The sequence below is a fragment of the Lactuca serriola genome, chromosome 2 (genome assembly GCF_051521515.1).
Source record: "Lactuca serriola cultivar US96UC23 chromosome 2, Lser_US96UC23_V15, whole genome shotgun sequence".
NCBI lineage: Eukaryota > Viridiplantae > Streptophyta > Magnoliopsida > Asterales > Asteraceae > Lactuca > Lactuca serriola.
The window spans coordinates 179,979,737-179,992,752 of NC_136409.1; the positions used below are offsets into that span (position 1 = coordinate 179,979,737).

Below are 13,016 nucleotides of genomic sequence, written 5' to 3' on the forward strand. Positions count from 1 at the left end.
CAACCGGATGGTTGAGGGCCTAGGGTATTCCAACCCGATGGTTGATTGGACCCATAGTATGGTGTTCGTGATTATATTTATATTGTTGTGTGTATGAGTATTTTGGGGGAACTCACTAAGCTTTGGGCTTACAGTTTTAGTTTTGGTTTCAGATACCTCAGATGATCGTGGGAAGGCAAAGGCGTGATCGTACAACTCCTCACATTTTATAACTTTGTTTCTAGGATACTCTGATATAGAACTATTTTGAAAACAGATTTGTAATGATTAATGATTTTGAAATGTATTGAAAAGTTTTAAATTGGCTTGAATTGTATGGTTGTTACATGGAGATTATAATAATATGAATAAAAGAATTATTGAAAATATATCTTTGTTCATGCAAGTTGAAGCGTAACAATAAAAAAACTTCTTTATCTTGCTTTTGGTCCTCATGCATTAAAACAATTTTTATGGCTTTCTACTGACATTAAGTATAAGCCGAATAGTTTCATTCCGCATCAGTACACACATGTTTAATCGTATCGACAACAATCAATGGTTTTTCTGAGAAATATTGATGTAATTTTAAATTATATGATAAAAAAGTAAAATAAAATACGAGGGTAAAAATAATCCAAAAACTATTTGACATAACTTATATTTAATAAATGAAAATTAAGTGTATATATAAACCCATCTACTTGTTGGAGATCAACAATAGCATGAGAATCAAACTTATGAATGAAATCGTCATTTTTAGAGTAGAGGATGGGGGACGAAGCGTTGCTACAATTAATAGATGTGTTATGAGCCGTGTTTTTGTTTGTGAAAAAACTAATGATTGTTAAAGACATGTGACTCAACCAAGTAATATGGACCAGGTAAAATAGGCAAAACATGAACAATTCAAAATCATAAGGTCGAGTGAATAAAGTGTGATTTAATAAAAAAAGTAATGGAGTAGAAAATTTTGTTTTATTTACTATATTAATAAAATGTATATAATTGTTTAATTATTTTTTCAAAGATTAGCATATATATAGTAACAACATAAAAACTTAATAATTTTTTTTATTAAAATCTACATATAAAATAAGTATTTGTTTATTCATGTATCCATATTTTTATAAAAAAATCAATTAATAAATATTTACATTTAAAAAACGTAACAATCAAAAGAAGATATTTGTTTATATTGTATAGTGCCTCAATGCAATGATGCTACCAACACCATAGAAATTTTTAAGGTGTCCCGGTCAGTATTCTGTCGACAATCTTGTTTAAGAAAGGAAAAAGGTTTTAGAAATATATTTATCCACTTAATTAAGACAAAAAAAGACCAAGTTGTTAACCATATAACAATTAACAAAGAACATCAAAGAGAAATTATTGAGCATGTAGTTACAGGCACTACAAATGTTAAGAACCACATAACATATATCAAAAAAAGAGTAAACCATATAACAAACCATCAACTATTATGAAAATGAAGTATGAAGGGGATAAAGATCTACATTATGTGAGTTTTGAAAACTAATAACCAATTGTTTATGTCTTTTTTGGGATTGGCTATCTATTAAGTATACTTCTGTATCTTCTCGCTAAGAATGCATACAAACTATTCGTTAATATGCCATTGATGATTTAGAATTTGTGTTGGACTTTAAACTTCTCCTAACCATGAAATATGCTCATATGAACTATATTTATCACCTTTATGTAGGAAATAAGCAAAATCGGAATCACTAATCTATCACAGAAAGCACCTAACCTTTGATGCAATGCTTTGCTAAGCTTTACACTTTATTATCCTGAAAAAGAAAGCATATCGTTGAATTGAGATGGAGATTTAGTGACACAAAAAGAGATATGTGTTCCACAAAGATGGAACCTATCAAGCTAAGTTTGATGAGTTTTGGACTATAGAGAAAGAGAATGAACAGAATAATCTTCTATCTCCTAATCAAAAGGGTAGTTTCTGGTTTTCATGTTAGGTTCTCTTTCAGAAGGAGTTGACTCCAAGTGATGTGGGTAAGCTTAATAGATTGGTTATACCTAAGAAGTATGTTGTTCAATATTTTCCTCACGTGTTTGATAATGAGTCAAAAGTTGTTTAATAAGTGCAAACGCCCCAGGAAACTTTCCATGGACGAAAATAACCTTCCAAGAGGCTCTCACCAGCATAAAATTTTCTATTAACATGACCAAGTAGGACAAATGTAATGAAATCAAATATTTAAACCGACAGTAAAAATATGCTTCTTTGAGGCATTTAATCGAACACCATATATGCATTCCAACATGAGCAATGTTTCGAACATTAGAATAACATGACAATTTAACCAAAGAATGGAAAAAGATAAGAGTAACATATAAATTGTGCACATAAACAATAAACAGATGACTTGCAAAAGAATTTATCATTAAATCAAAAAGCTTTGTTAACTTGATGTAGATGGTGGCTTATTGGATTGTGATGATGTAGAGTATTCGAACATGATGTTGCAAACAAAATCTTTTAAGAAAATGTGATAACAGATGAATGATATTATACTTATACATAATTTATAAACCAAAATTGGAAAGAATATCAATCTTTAATTTGAAATTCTATACATTAGCTGTGAATAAATTTCAAATATGAAATGTACCTTCATATTACGTGAATTAAAAACGGAATGTAAAAATATTTTAAGAACATGTTATAACAGATGAATGATATTATATTTATACTTAATTTTAAAAACCGCTACATCATCATAATAACCACGATCTCAAATAGCAGCATGTGACCGCTATTTAAATTTTGACCACGATAACTACATAGTTGATACATGCCTCACTTTTGTTATGTGTTCATAATTTCAGCTAACATGTGGCATAACATAAAGATGTTAGACGAGATGGTATGGGCATTGTGGCATGCTCGTTGTGTTGAGGTGGCACGCCTTAACGACGTCGTGACGGGGGAACACCGCCCCCTACTCGTTTTTGCTCGTCGAGATTGGATTTCGTTGGCGTCACGACTGGATGAAACGCATAAAATTTAAACTTTTTTCAACGTTCCTTTGGCAACGGTATAAAAAAGTTAACTATTAAAAAAATCATTTACCCTATAAATACCTACCATTTTATAAAAAATTTCACACAATTTCTCTTCTTCTCTCTACACACTTTCAATTATCTTCAAAAAAAATATGGACCCTTTCGACTCGTCCGGTGATTCAGATGACGGTATTTTCTTTAGGATGATATATCATTATTACATTACCGACCTGCTACAACCAGACCCAACCCCGCTACTAACAAGACGTGTGATGTTAAACATAAATCGCGAGGAGGGACACAAACATCTATATCACGATTACTTTGCGGATAATTGTGTATACGGGGCGAAGGACTTCAAAAAAAGATTTTGTTTGAGTAAGAATGTGTTCCTACGGATCGCTAACGCCTTGGAAAGCCGGTATCGTTTTTTACTATATTTTTATACAAAATAAATAAAAATCTAGTACATGTTTCTTTAATTTTACAACATACGCAATATATTTTAAACTGTAGTTAATTTATGTTTATGTATGAATTTTTTCAATTGAAATATGATGCTAGAGGTAGACGAGGGTTTACAATGTTGTAGAAATGTGTTGCGGCCATTCGTTTGATGGCTATGGGGGAGTCAGCCGACACCATAGAAGACTATATGAGAATGTCCGAAGAACCGCAAGGGAGAGTTTGTATACATCGTCAAGGGGTGTTGTTGAAACATTTAGAGACGTGTATTTACGGAAACCGTCATTGCATGATTTGCAAGAATTGTATGCGGCGCATGAAAAACGCCATGGGTTTCCCGGAATGATCGGAAGCATTGATTGCACACACTGGAAATGGAAAAATTGTCTGGTAGCATTGAAAGGGCAATACGTAAGTGGTCATCACGGATCACCTTCGTTGGTTTTAGAGGCTGTTGCTTCTCAAGATTTATGGATTTGGCATGCATTTTTTGAGGTTGCGGGTTCCAACAACGACGTCAACGTTCTTGATCGGTTGCCAATATTCGACGATCTTTTGAATGGAAAGGCCCCGGATGCTCCTTTCACGGTGAATGGAAACGAATACAAATATGAGTATTACCTTACAGATGAAATATATCCTCAGTATTCCACATTCGTGAAGGCATTCCGCCACCCAGTTGAAGAACAAAACAAATCTTTTAAGAGAAGACAAGAATGAGCACGTAAGGATGTGGAACGTGCTTTTGGAGTACTGAAGGCAAAGTGACATATAGTTGAACATGCAACACGACCATTAGATTTAGAAACTCTACGATATATAATGTATGCATGTATCATAATGCATAACATGGTTGTAGAAGATAAATGACGAAATATTGCACATTATATCTCAACGGAGCCCAGATACGTTCAGTTTCAACCAGGAACATCAGAGTAGATTCATCGAGTTGTTGACATTCAGAACGTAAATAAACACAGACAACTTCGAGAGAACTTGGCGGATTATATATTCTATGGTAACAATAACGATAACGAATAGCGTTTAGTTTTTTTTAAAAAAAATGTTTTTTTAACGAATAGCGTTGTATTTTTTTTTTTTTGGAATTTAGATGTTATGTGTAATTTAATTTCTATGTTAATTTTAATCTTTAAAAATTGTTTTTATGACATGTTATTTATAATTTTTAAACATTATGTTTTATTTATTTATGTTATATTTAAAAAATATTTGTCTAAATTCAAAAAAAAAATTCAAAAAAAAATTATAAAATGGAAAAAAGTTGATGTTATAACAAGATAAAACATGATGATCATTTCCTAATTTGTTGTTATAATAGCATTAGTGACGTGGTATGTGAGATGACACCAAAATGGTATTAGATGATTAAATCTAGTTGTCCACACCCAGTGCTTTTAACAAATCACAAAATTATATAAAATATTAATAATAATAACCGCACTCATTTACACATTTTCGTACAGTGTGAAACCTTCTAGTTTAGTGATTGTAATTGATATGTTTGGAGTCATAATCCTTTTGATATTTTGTAATTTGTTTTTCTGTCCAGCCTTGTTTCTTTAAAAGGTGGTATTAATATTTTTCCTCAGTTTAAAAAAAAAAAGAAAAAGAAGAAATAAGTGAAAAGAATATTAAAAATCGATAATGACATGTTTTAAAAGAATTTGAGAGAAAGGTCTAATAAGGTCACTTTAATTGAGTCAAGACCCAATAGGTTGGCTTGGCTGCAGATAAGCCGAAACATGATGACGACCCTTGGGCGTAGTTTATTATTATTTTATTTATTCTACTGACACACCTTCTTCCCTCTCCATATGCATCCCCTGTAGAGGCAGCTCAACCATTTATTTAATCTTTGCCACCCTCACATCCTCCTCATCATCTAATTCAAATCAATGATGCGTAGCGTTACAAGCTCCACCTCTGCCAGAGGCATCGCCGCCATTGTCGGCGTTGGTCCCAATCTCGGCCGTTCCGTCGCTCGGAAGTTTGCTCACGAAGGATACACCGTCGCTATCCTCGCCAGAGACCTAGGTAATTATCTTTCTCTAATCAGCTACCTAACTCCTCTTATGTTGTTTCAGTAGTCATTGAGATAAATTTACAGCGAGATTGTCGAGATTTGCCGACGAAATAGCGAGGGAGGAGAAAGCGCAGGTGTTTGCGATTCGAATCGATTGCTCCGATACACAGAGCGTGAGAGAAGCATTCGAAGGCGTTCTCTCATTAGGTTTTGTGGAGGTTTTGGTGTACAACGCTTACCAACCAATTCCGTGGCAATACGGTGGCCCTTCAAGTTTCTCCGACATTCGTATCGATTCTTTTCAAAAATCCCTAGCCGTTTCTTCCGTCGGAGCTTTCCACTGTGCTCAACAGGTTCATACTTTACTTTTCACTCTCCTTTTTGACATTTTTTTTGTAATAGTTATATTGAATTTTCACACACAAAGTGTGCGTTCTCCTTCTTCTCCATAGGTGTTGCCTGGTATGGTAGAAAGAGGAAGAGGGACCATTCTGTTCACCGGTTGTGCGGCTTCCTTATCCGGCATCGCCGGATTCTCTGAATTATGTGCGCATTTGTCTCTTCATAACTATAAAATCTTTATTTTCCTTTACTTTTTAAACACAAATTGTATCAACAGTGTTCTTCTTTCACAATGTTACAAGGTTGTGGCAAGTTTGCTTTGAGAGGATTATCTCAATGTCTGGCTAAAGAATTTAATCCACGTGGCGTACACATAGCGCATGTCATCATCGACGGACTGATTGGTGCATCTCGGTATTCTTATTTCCTTTTTTTATTTTATATTCTTCACATATTCTTTCACATATCATTAGAAGATATCCAACTGTCGAATAGGACTTCGTGTCTTTAAAATAAAGGGATAAAAGGAATTTTTCCCCCTTTTGATCGTAGATTCTTCTTTGTTGAGATCCTTTTTCTACTTTCTAATGCTACATATATAGTCAACTCGTTGTCACTCATCGTCACATACGTGTTTTCCTTTTTCTCTTTAATTACTCTATCCTGATTCCTGAGTAGTGAGTAGTGAGTACAAGGCCATAGACACGAGTCGCGAGCTAGTTTTGTATTTTTAGATATAGTTTAAAAGACCACTATTGTCATAGTTAACATTTGTTAGTTTGTATGAGCTACATATTATAATAAGACCAAAAATAGTATATTCTTTATGCTCCACTTTACACAACTAAGACCCATTTGCGTACATAATGGTTACGTGTTAGTTCTTTTATCATTCGTTCATCTTTGCATGTACTTTCACTCTTTAATCAACCATGATTGTTACGTAGCTTCCATAATAATATCTTATAAAAAGTTAATACTCGTGGGTAAAAATGATTAAACGAAGGATACTTATTGCTTATACATAAACATAGGTCCACAAGTCAGATCATATTACTATTGTCCCATCAGCTAGAATTAATCAAATGATTGGAGCATTGATTGGTTATATGTACATTTCATATTAACCTGTTTTGTTTCCTACATTAATTATTGTGTTTCCATGATAATTGATCAATCACATGCATGAAAAAAAATTAGACATGGATAGATGTCGGTATTAGAATTAGTTTTTTTTTCTTTTTTTTTTTCTTTTTAAATTTAAATCAAAAACATATTCTATTTTACTCGTAAACAATATAATTTGTCAATAATGATACTTTAACCCATAATCTATGGTCGAATGACTATTTTCAGTAACAACCAATACCGTTATGCCACAAGGCCTTTGATGATTAAAGTTAGGTATGTAATTACGCAATGATAAAGATAATGATGAGAGTGTGGTTTTGTAGTGCATCAACAATGCCACAAAGATCGTTAGTCGGAGAACAACAGGGTGTAGGCGGGGACGGATCCATGGACCCTGACTCAGTGGCTCAAACCTACTGGTATTTGCACATTCAACCCCGCGGTGCATGGACCCAAGAAATAGACGTCCGTACACCGAACCCAAGATTCTTCTAAAAGATTGCAACAACATAAATCAACAACTATACCTCTATCTCAGAAAGTCGTTGCAACAACATAAACACAATTTATATATATTATTTATTGTATCTTTAAAATTTGTGTTTTTGTGTTTATTTATATGTGAAGTCATAAGGTGATGGTATTATTGATACATAGGAAGAAGTTATTCTAGATTCAATTATTGGTAAGGGCATTTGCAATACATTGAATTTCATAGAGTCAATGGATTGTCACATTATTTTTCTACAATTCATACAACTCTATTATTTTTTTTTTTCTGCGATGCATTGAACTCTATAAAATTCAATAGAATATTACAAAATATAACTTATAGTAAATATTTATGAATTAACAAACTTTTCTTTTTCTCATTAAACTCTAAATCCATTGAATATCAAAGTGACATCTTACAATGATAGAGTTTCATCCACTGAAAATCACATAGATTTGTCACCTCATTCAACTTTCTTATTGAACTCATTATTATGAATGCTCTAATCTAAAACTTTCAAATAGTTGTGTAAACTATATGAATGCTCTAATCTAAAACTTTCAAATAGTTGTGTAAACTATTTTGTACAACTACAATTAATGATTTGATTATTTTAACTCATGAGAATTACTAGCTTTGAGGTGATGTAGAAAGAAAGGATATATATGGTAGATGGAGGGAATCGTGTCTTAATAGACCACGCACAACTTAAATGTACCACTTGCATTACCTCAGAGACATGTCTGTTGGTGGACCTTCGTCTAACTTTTTGTCTACTTTTTCCCCCAGGGTCCCTCCTACGTATTTGATTGCATTACATACTTGTACTTTCTATTTCTATGCTTTTCATGGTTGTACCTTCTGTGTTTAGTTTTTGCCAAAGAAATGTGATATCTGTTAGGTGATGATGGGTTGGCCCAATCACAAACCACATACTTCAATTCCGACCTAGCCCCACACGCACTTTTTTTCTATTACTCATTTGTCCATACTTTTGATGTAACTCATACTGTTAATGCTCGAAGAGTATCCAATAGTTGAGTATTTTAAGGATTTTTTTTTTTTTTTTTTTTTTTTTTTTTTGCAACTATTTTGAATTTGAAAATGGGTAATAAGTAGACAAAGAGGAATGGGAAGGAGAGTGACAGTGTTATGAACCCTAATCATATAAGTGGTGAGAATCTTTGAGCAACATTCTATGTAAGGAATTTTCCAAAGGAGATGGATCTGAAAGGCTTATGGAATCTTTGTGAAAACCAAGACAAAGTGGTAGATGTCTACATATCAAAACAGGGATGAAGATTCGCCTTTGTTCGATTTCTCAATGCGGTGAATGAGAAAGAATTGGAGATAGCCTTGGCTGCAATTTGGATAGGTAATTATCATCTTTTCCCATTTGTAGCAAAGTTTAATAAAGAGAATGGGTCAACTGTCACGTCCCTTCAAGTTTTGTTATTTTTAAAATCTTTTTAACCACGATTTTTAAAATAATTTTTTTATTTAACAATGAAAATTCTCAAAATTTAAAATAAAAGGTTTTATAAAATAAATAATCATTATTTCAACACAGTCGGATGTCAACTCACATGTATCAAACCATATTTCACTTACCCGAAATAGCCCAAGCCCAATATAACACAACTAAAAGCTCTAAACTTCAAACATAATTAGTTATCATCTACAATATAACACAATGGCTCCTAAGTATATTGGCATGCTCGGGATTGGGAGCCTAAAGGCCTCAAATCTTGCTCTTCTAGCAAAATGGTGGCAGATGTATAAAAAAGAAACATCATCTCTTTGGGTAAATGTCATAAATGCAATACGTATTTCACCTCGTGTTTGGAAATTCCTTCTAGTAAGATTTGAAATTTCTGATGTTTGGAAAAAATTGCAAAAATTGACACTGATTTTCTTAGAATTGACATTGACATAATCGGCTCATTCAAGCTAACTGTAGGATTAGGAAATGAAGCCTCCTTCTGGATGATGAGTTTTGATGCGAAATGTAAGTTTGTTTTTTACAAAAATCGGCAATGAAAGACTTTAAAAAATAACAAGTTTATTTTTAGTTCATAACAAAACCAAACCATTATGGATCCACTTATAGAGGTTAGAATGAAACAAAACAACCATAAGATGTTTTAGAGATAACATTTGAAGCCTTTGAACCCACATGGTTTTGAGGTGTTGATGAAGATAGAAAAATCAAAGAGTATGATTTTCTCTACAAGTATCCACCATCAAGATTAAGACACTTAGAATGTTAGTTCAGTCTTGTATAAAGTATTTCTTAAGCCTTTAAGTGCTTAACTAAAATAAGCACTAAAAGAGAAACACTTTAAGCCACCAAAAGACTTGACTAATCTTCAAAAGAATGAGAGCTCCAAGCTCTTTCATGTCCACGGTTATAAGAGAGAAAAAGAGAAGAAGAAGAAGTGCTAGTTTCTCATGCATAAGGAACTCTTTATATATCTAATGCAAGGTAAGGGTTTTACATTAAAATACTCTAAAGTTTTTATAGCCTTTAGAAGCATGAGAGACAAAACATGGATGTTGAAAAGTAACTTCCATTGTTGTTTAATATTTTTGGTCATATCTTTAATTATAAGAAAGATTCTTTAATTTTTATAAACTCAGAGTTTATAAAATATAAACTTTGTCTTTAGGAAAAGAAAAAAGAATCCAATTAGTCCAAAAGGTTGTTAATGACTTATAAATTCATATCATATGAAATAATAACTAGTTATACTCTTTTATAATTATTATTTTCACAAAACAATAATTCTTCCCTAATTAAATACAACAATCAATATTATTTATTAATAATCATATTGATAATAAATATACAAAATGTTCCAACTTGATAAATGTGTGGCCCTATATGATTATATATTATTAGCAATATCACTCCATAATGATTTTTGGGCATATAGATTCAACACTGGAATGATGATTGGATTGATCATGGTTAATACTTAATAGGGTATAGGTATCGAGCCTACACCTATACCCTTGAGTATACCAGACCATGCTTTATACCGAGCTAAGTGTAGATGCCAAACTATGCCTAAAATACCGAACTAGGCACACGTACTGAACTTCTGATAAAGACTGAACTAGGGACAAAAGATGATCAAAGTACAACATATCATCACTATAGTACTAAAGCACATTGGAACTTACAAATACATGTCGTACGATGATATGACGCTGACGAATCCTTATACTTACGAGAAACAGTTGTTCAAACGGCCAATAAGTACATTAAGCGGTACCTTTGGGTACGCGGCCATAAATGCGACAAGATGGAAAAACCGCTCGGTACCGGAAGAGTCGCAACCTCTTCCCCTCTACTATAAATAGGTAACTTGAAATATCTTTACGGGTATACAATACACACTCGATACAAACAAACTATTACATTTCAATCAGGTTGAATAATTTGATGAAATTAAAGAACTTAATTATTGTGGGTTGCAAACCCTATGTGCTCACCAAGCTCCCAAGTCTGACCTACTCAGTTTCTTGTATTACAAGTAGTGGCATAGGCCATTAAAATAATAGATATTTGTAAGACTTGTACTATTTCTATTTATGCTTATGTACTGTATTGACAATGACATCTCATCGATTTTAATATAATTAAAATACATTTCTTTAGAAATGCTTTGATAATATCTTTATCATATTTTTGGGAACAAATTTCGCGACATATTTCTTCAAAAGAATACTCTGATTTTCAAATAAAGCATAAACAAATCGGTCTTTTCTAGTCGTGAAATTGGGGATGTCACATTTTAGTACATGATAAACTGAATGATAAATGACAATGTTTTCTAAATTGGCAAGCATGACAACAAGATAAACTTGTAACACCCAATTTTCAGGTATGAGTTTTATGCTTTAATTATGTGAATTTTTGGTAGCCACGACATGGTAATGAAGATTACCACGACATGGAAACACTTTGTGATCCATGGTCATTTTTAAGTTACCACGACGTGGTCATGTATGGCCATGATGTGGTGACCTTTAGGGATCAAAACCCTAGATTTCAGGCATTGGGCCCTATGTAAAGGAAGTGATGGATAGGGTTTCATCCACCCTCAACCTTCATCACCTCCAAGTGCCTTGAATAAAACCCTAATCCCCTTTCCTCCATATTTAACCCTTTTTGTGGTGTTTTTGTAGCCTTTGAATAAAGAAGAAGGTGCTTTAGTGCAACGATTCATCAAGAAAACTCATCTTCATCCCTTGGTGCATCTTTTGGACTTCTGTAAGTCCACAAGTTGTTACCTTTTTTATGCAATCTTTTAGATCAAAGTTTTTATTTACATTTCTTCTTGCTTATGTTGGTTTGAGTAGATGGATCCAATAAAGTTGGCAATTTTATTGATCCTTGAGTCCCAAGAAGGTTAGATTTTCCATATCTGAATTGTTATGTAATTTTGGGTTCATGCATGGGGTTTTGACCTTATTTATCTCGTTTTGACCTAGTTTGAGTGAAAGGAATGCATTGGACATGCATGTCCACAAATCAAGGATTTTTATGATGGATATAAGTGTGGGGAAGCCTTCTAGAAAGTTTTAGCAAAGGACTTAATGGATTTAGAGCTTAATCATTAAAGTTGTCTTCTACCAGAAACTACGACGTGGCATGTTGCTCGCCATGACATGGTGAAGAGTTTTCACATCTGTTTTGTCGTTTTGCTACCACGACATGGTTATTGGTTGGCTACAACATGGTGATTGCTGACTTTTTGACCTGGTTAACTTTTGGTCAACTGAGTAGTTTTAGATAGTAGACTAAGGTTTGACCTTGAATGTTTCATTAGGTGGTGTGTAGCACCAACTTTTCTTCTATGAGATCTTTGGTACTTTCGGCTTCGATTGTAAGGTAAGTCTCTCACTATACTATTTAGGATGCTAGATTATCTTTATGACTCTTGCATGGAAGACCATGATTTGGACCCTGGAAACTGTATGAAAGACTAGGATATGACCCCTGGCAATTGTATGAAAGACTAGGATCTGACCCTTGGTACTTATGTGTAAGACCAAGATTTGGCCTTTGGCATTGCAAGGAAAGACCATGATTTGGCCAATAACAGAAAATGATTGTAAGAATATGATTTGACCCATAACATTCACTAAATAGACTTGTGATTATGTATGACATGTGGTATTTTGGGGAACTCACTAAACTTTGTGCTTACGGTTTTAAGTTTAACATTTTAGGTATTTTTGGTTCCAAAGGGAAGGTCCCACTTGATCACACTGCATTCCTTGGAGTTTTTGTGCACTATCTATTTTATGACTAGACTATGATGTTTTGAGAACTCATTATACTCTGGTTATCTTTTGAATGATTGAATGAATGGTTTTGGTTGTTGGAAAAATAAGAATTTTACTTAGTATTTTTGGGACGTTATAGAACTACAACTAGAATAATAAATAAATTTTTTGTGACCAGAGAAACTGGAAAACCGAAGGGGGAGATTGACCTAGCCG

At 33.3% G+C, this 13,016-nt stretch overlaps 2 protein-coding genes across 2 annotated transcripts; both read left to right on the forward strand.

The window, feature by feature from the left end:
* Positions 1 to 3,621: 3,621 nt before the first annotated feature.
* On the forward strand, positions 3,622 to 4,212 carry LOC145089826 (uncharacterized). Its single transcript, XM_079028220.1, has one exon. The coding sequence runs from the start codon at positions 3,622 to 3,624 to the stop codon at positions 4,210 to 4,212; it is 591 nt and encodes a 196-aa protein (XP_078884346.1).
* Positions 4,213 to 5,313: 1,101 nt separating this feature from the next.
* Positions 5,314 to 7,759, forward strand: LOC145087553 (NAD(P)-binding Rossmann-fold superfamily protein). Its single transcript, XM_079025517.1, has 5 exons — positions 5,314 to 5,547; positions 5,621 to 5,889; positions 5,989 to 6,082; positions 6,181 to 6,292; positions 7,333 to 7,759. Exons 1-5 carry the CDS (start codon positions 5,409 to 5,411, stop codon positions 7,502 to 7,504), a joined length of 786 nt encoding a protein of 261 aa, XP_078881643.1. The 5' UTR covers positions 5,314 to 5,408; the 3' UTR covers positions 7,505 to 7,759.
* The last annotated feature ends 5,257 nt before the right edge of the window (positions 7,760 to 13,016 follow it).

Bases quoted from the DNA above. Each gene is read 5' to 3' on its own strand.
- LOC145089826 (XM_079028220.1), top strand. From the start codon at position 3,622: ATGTGTTGCGGCCATTCGTTTGATGGCTATGGGGGAGTCAGCCGACAC.
- LOC145087553 (XM_079025517.1), top strand. From the start codon at position 5,409: ATGATGCGTAGCGTTACAAGCTCCACCTCTGCCAGAGGCATCGCCGCC. The intron at 5,548-5,620 runs GTAATTATCTTT...ATAAATTTACAG, and splicing joins TATCCTCGCCAGAGACCTAG to CGAGATTGTCGAGATTTGCC. The intron at 5,890-5,988 runs GTTCATACTTTA...TCTTCTCCATAG, and splicing joins CTTTCCACTGTGCTCAACAG to GTGTTGCCTGGTATGGTAGA.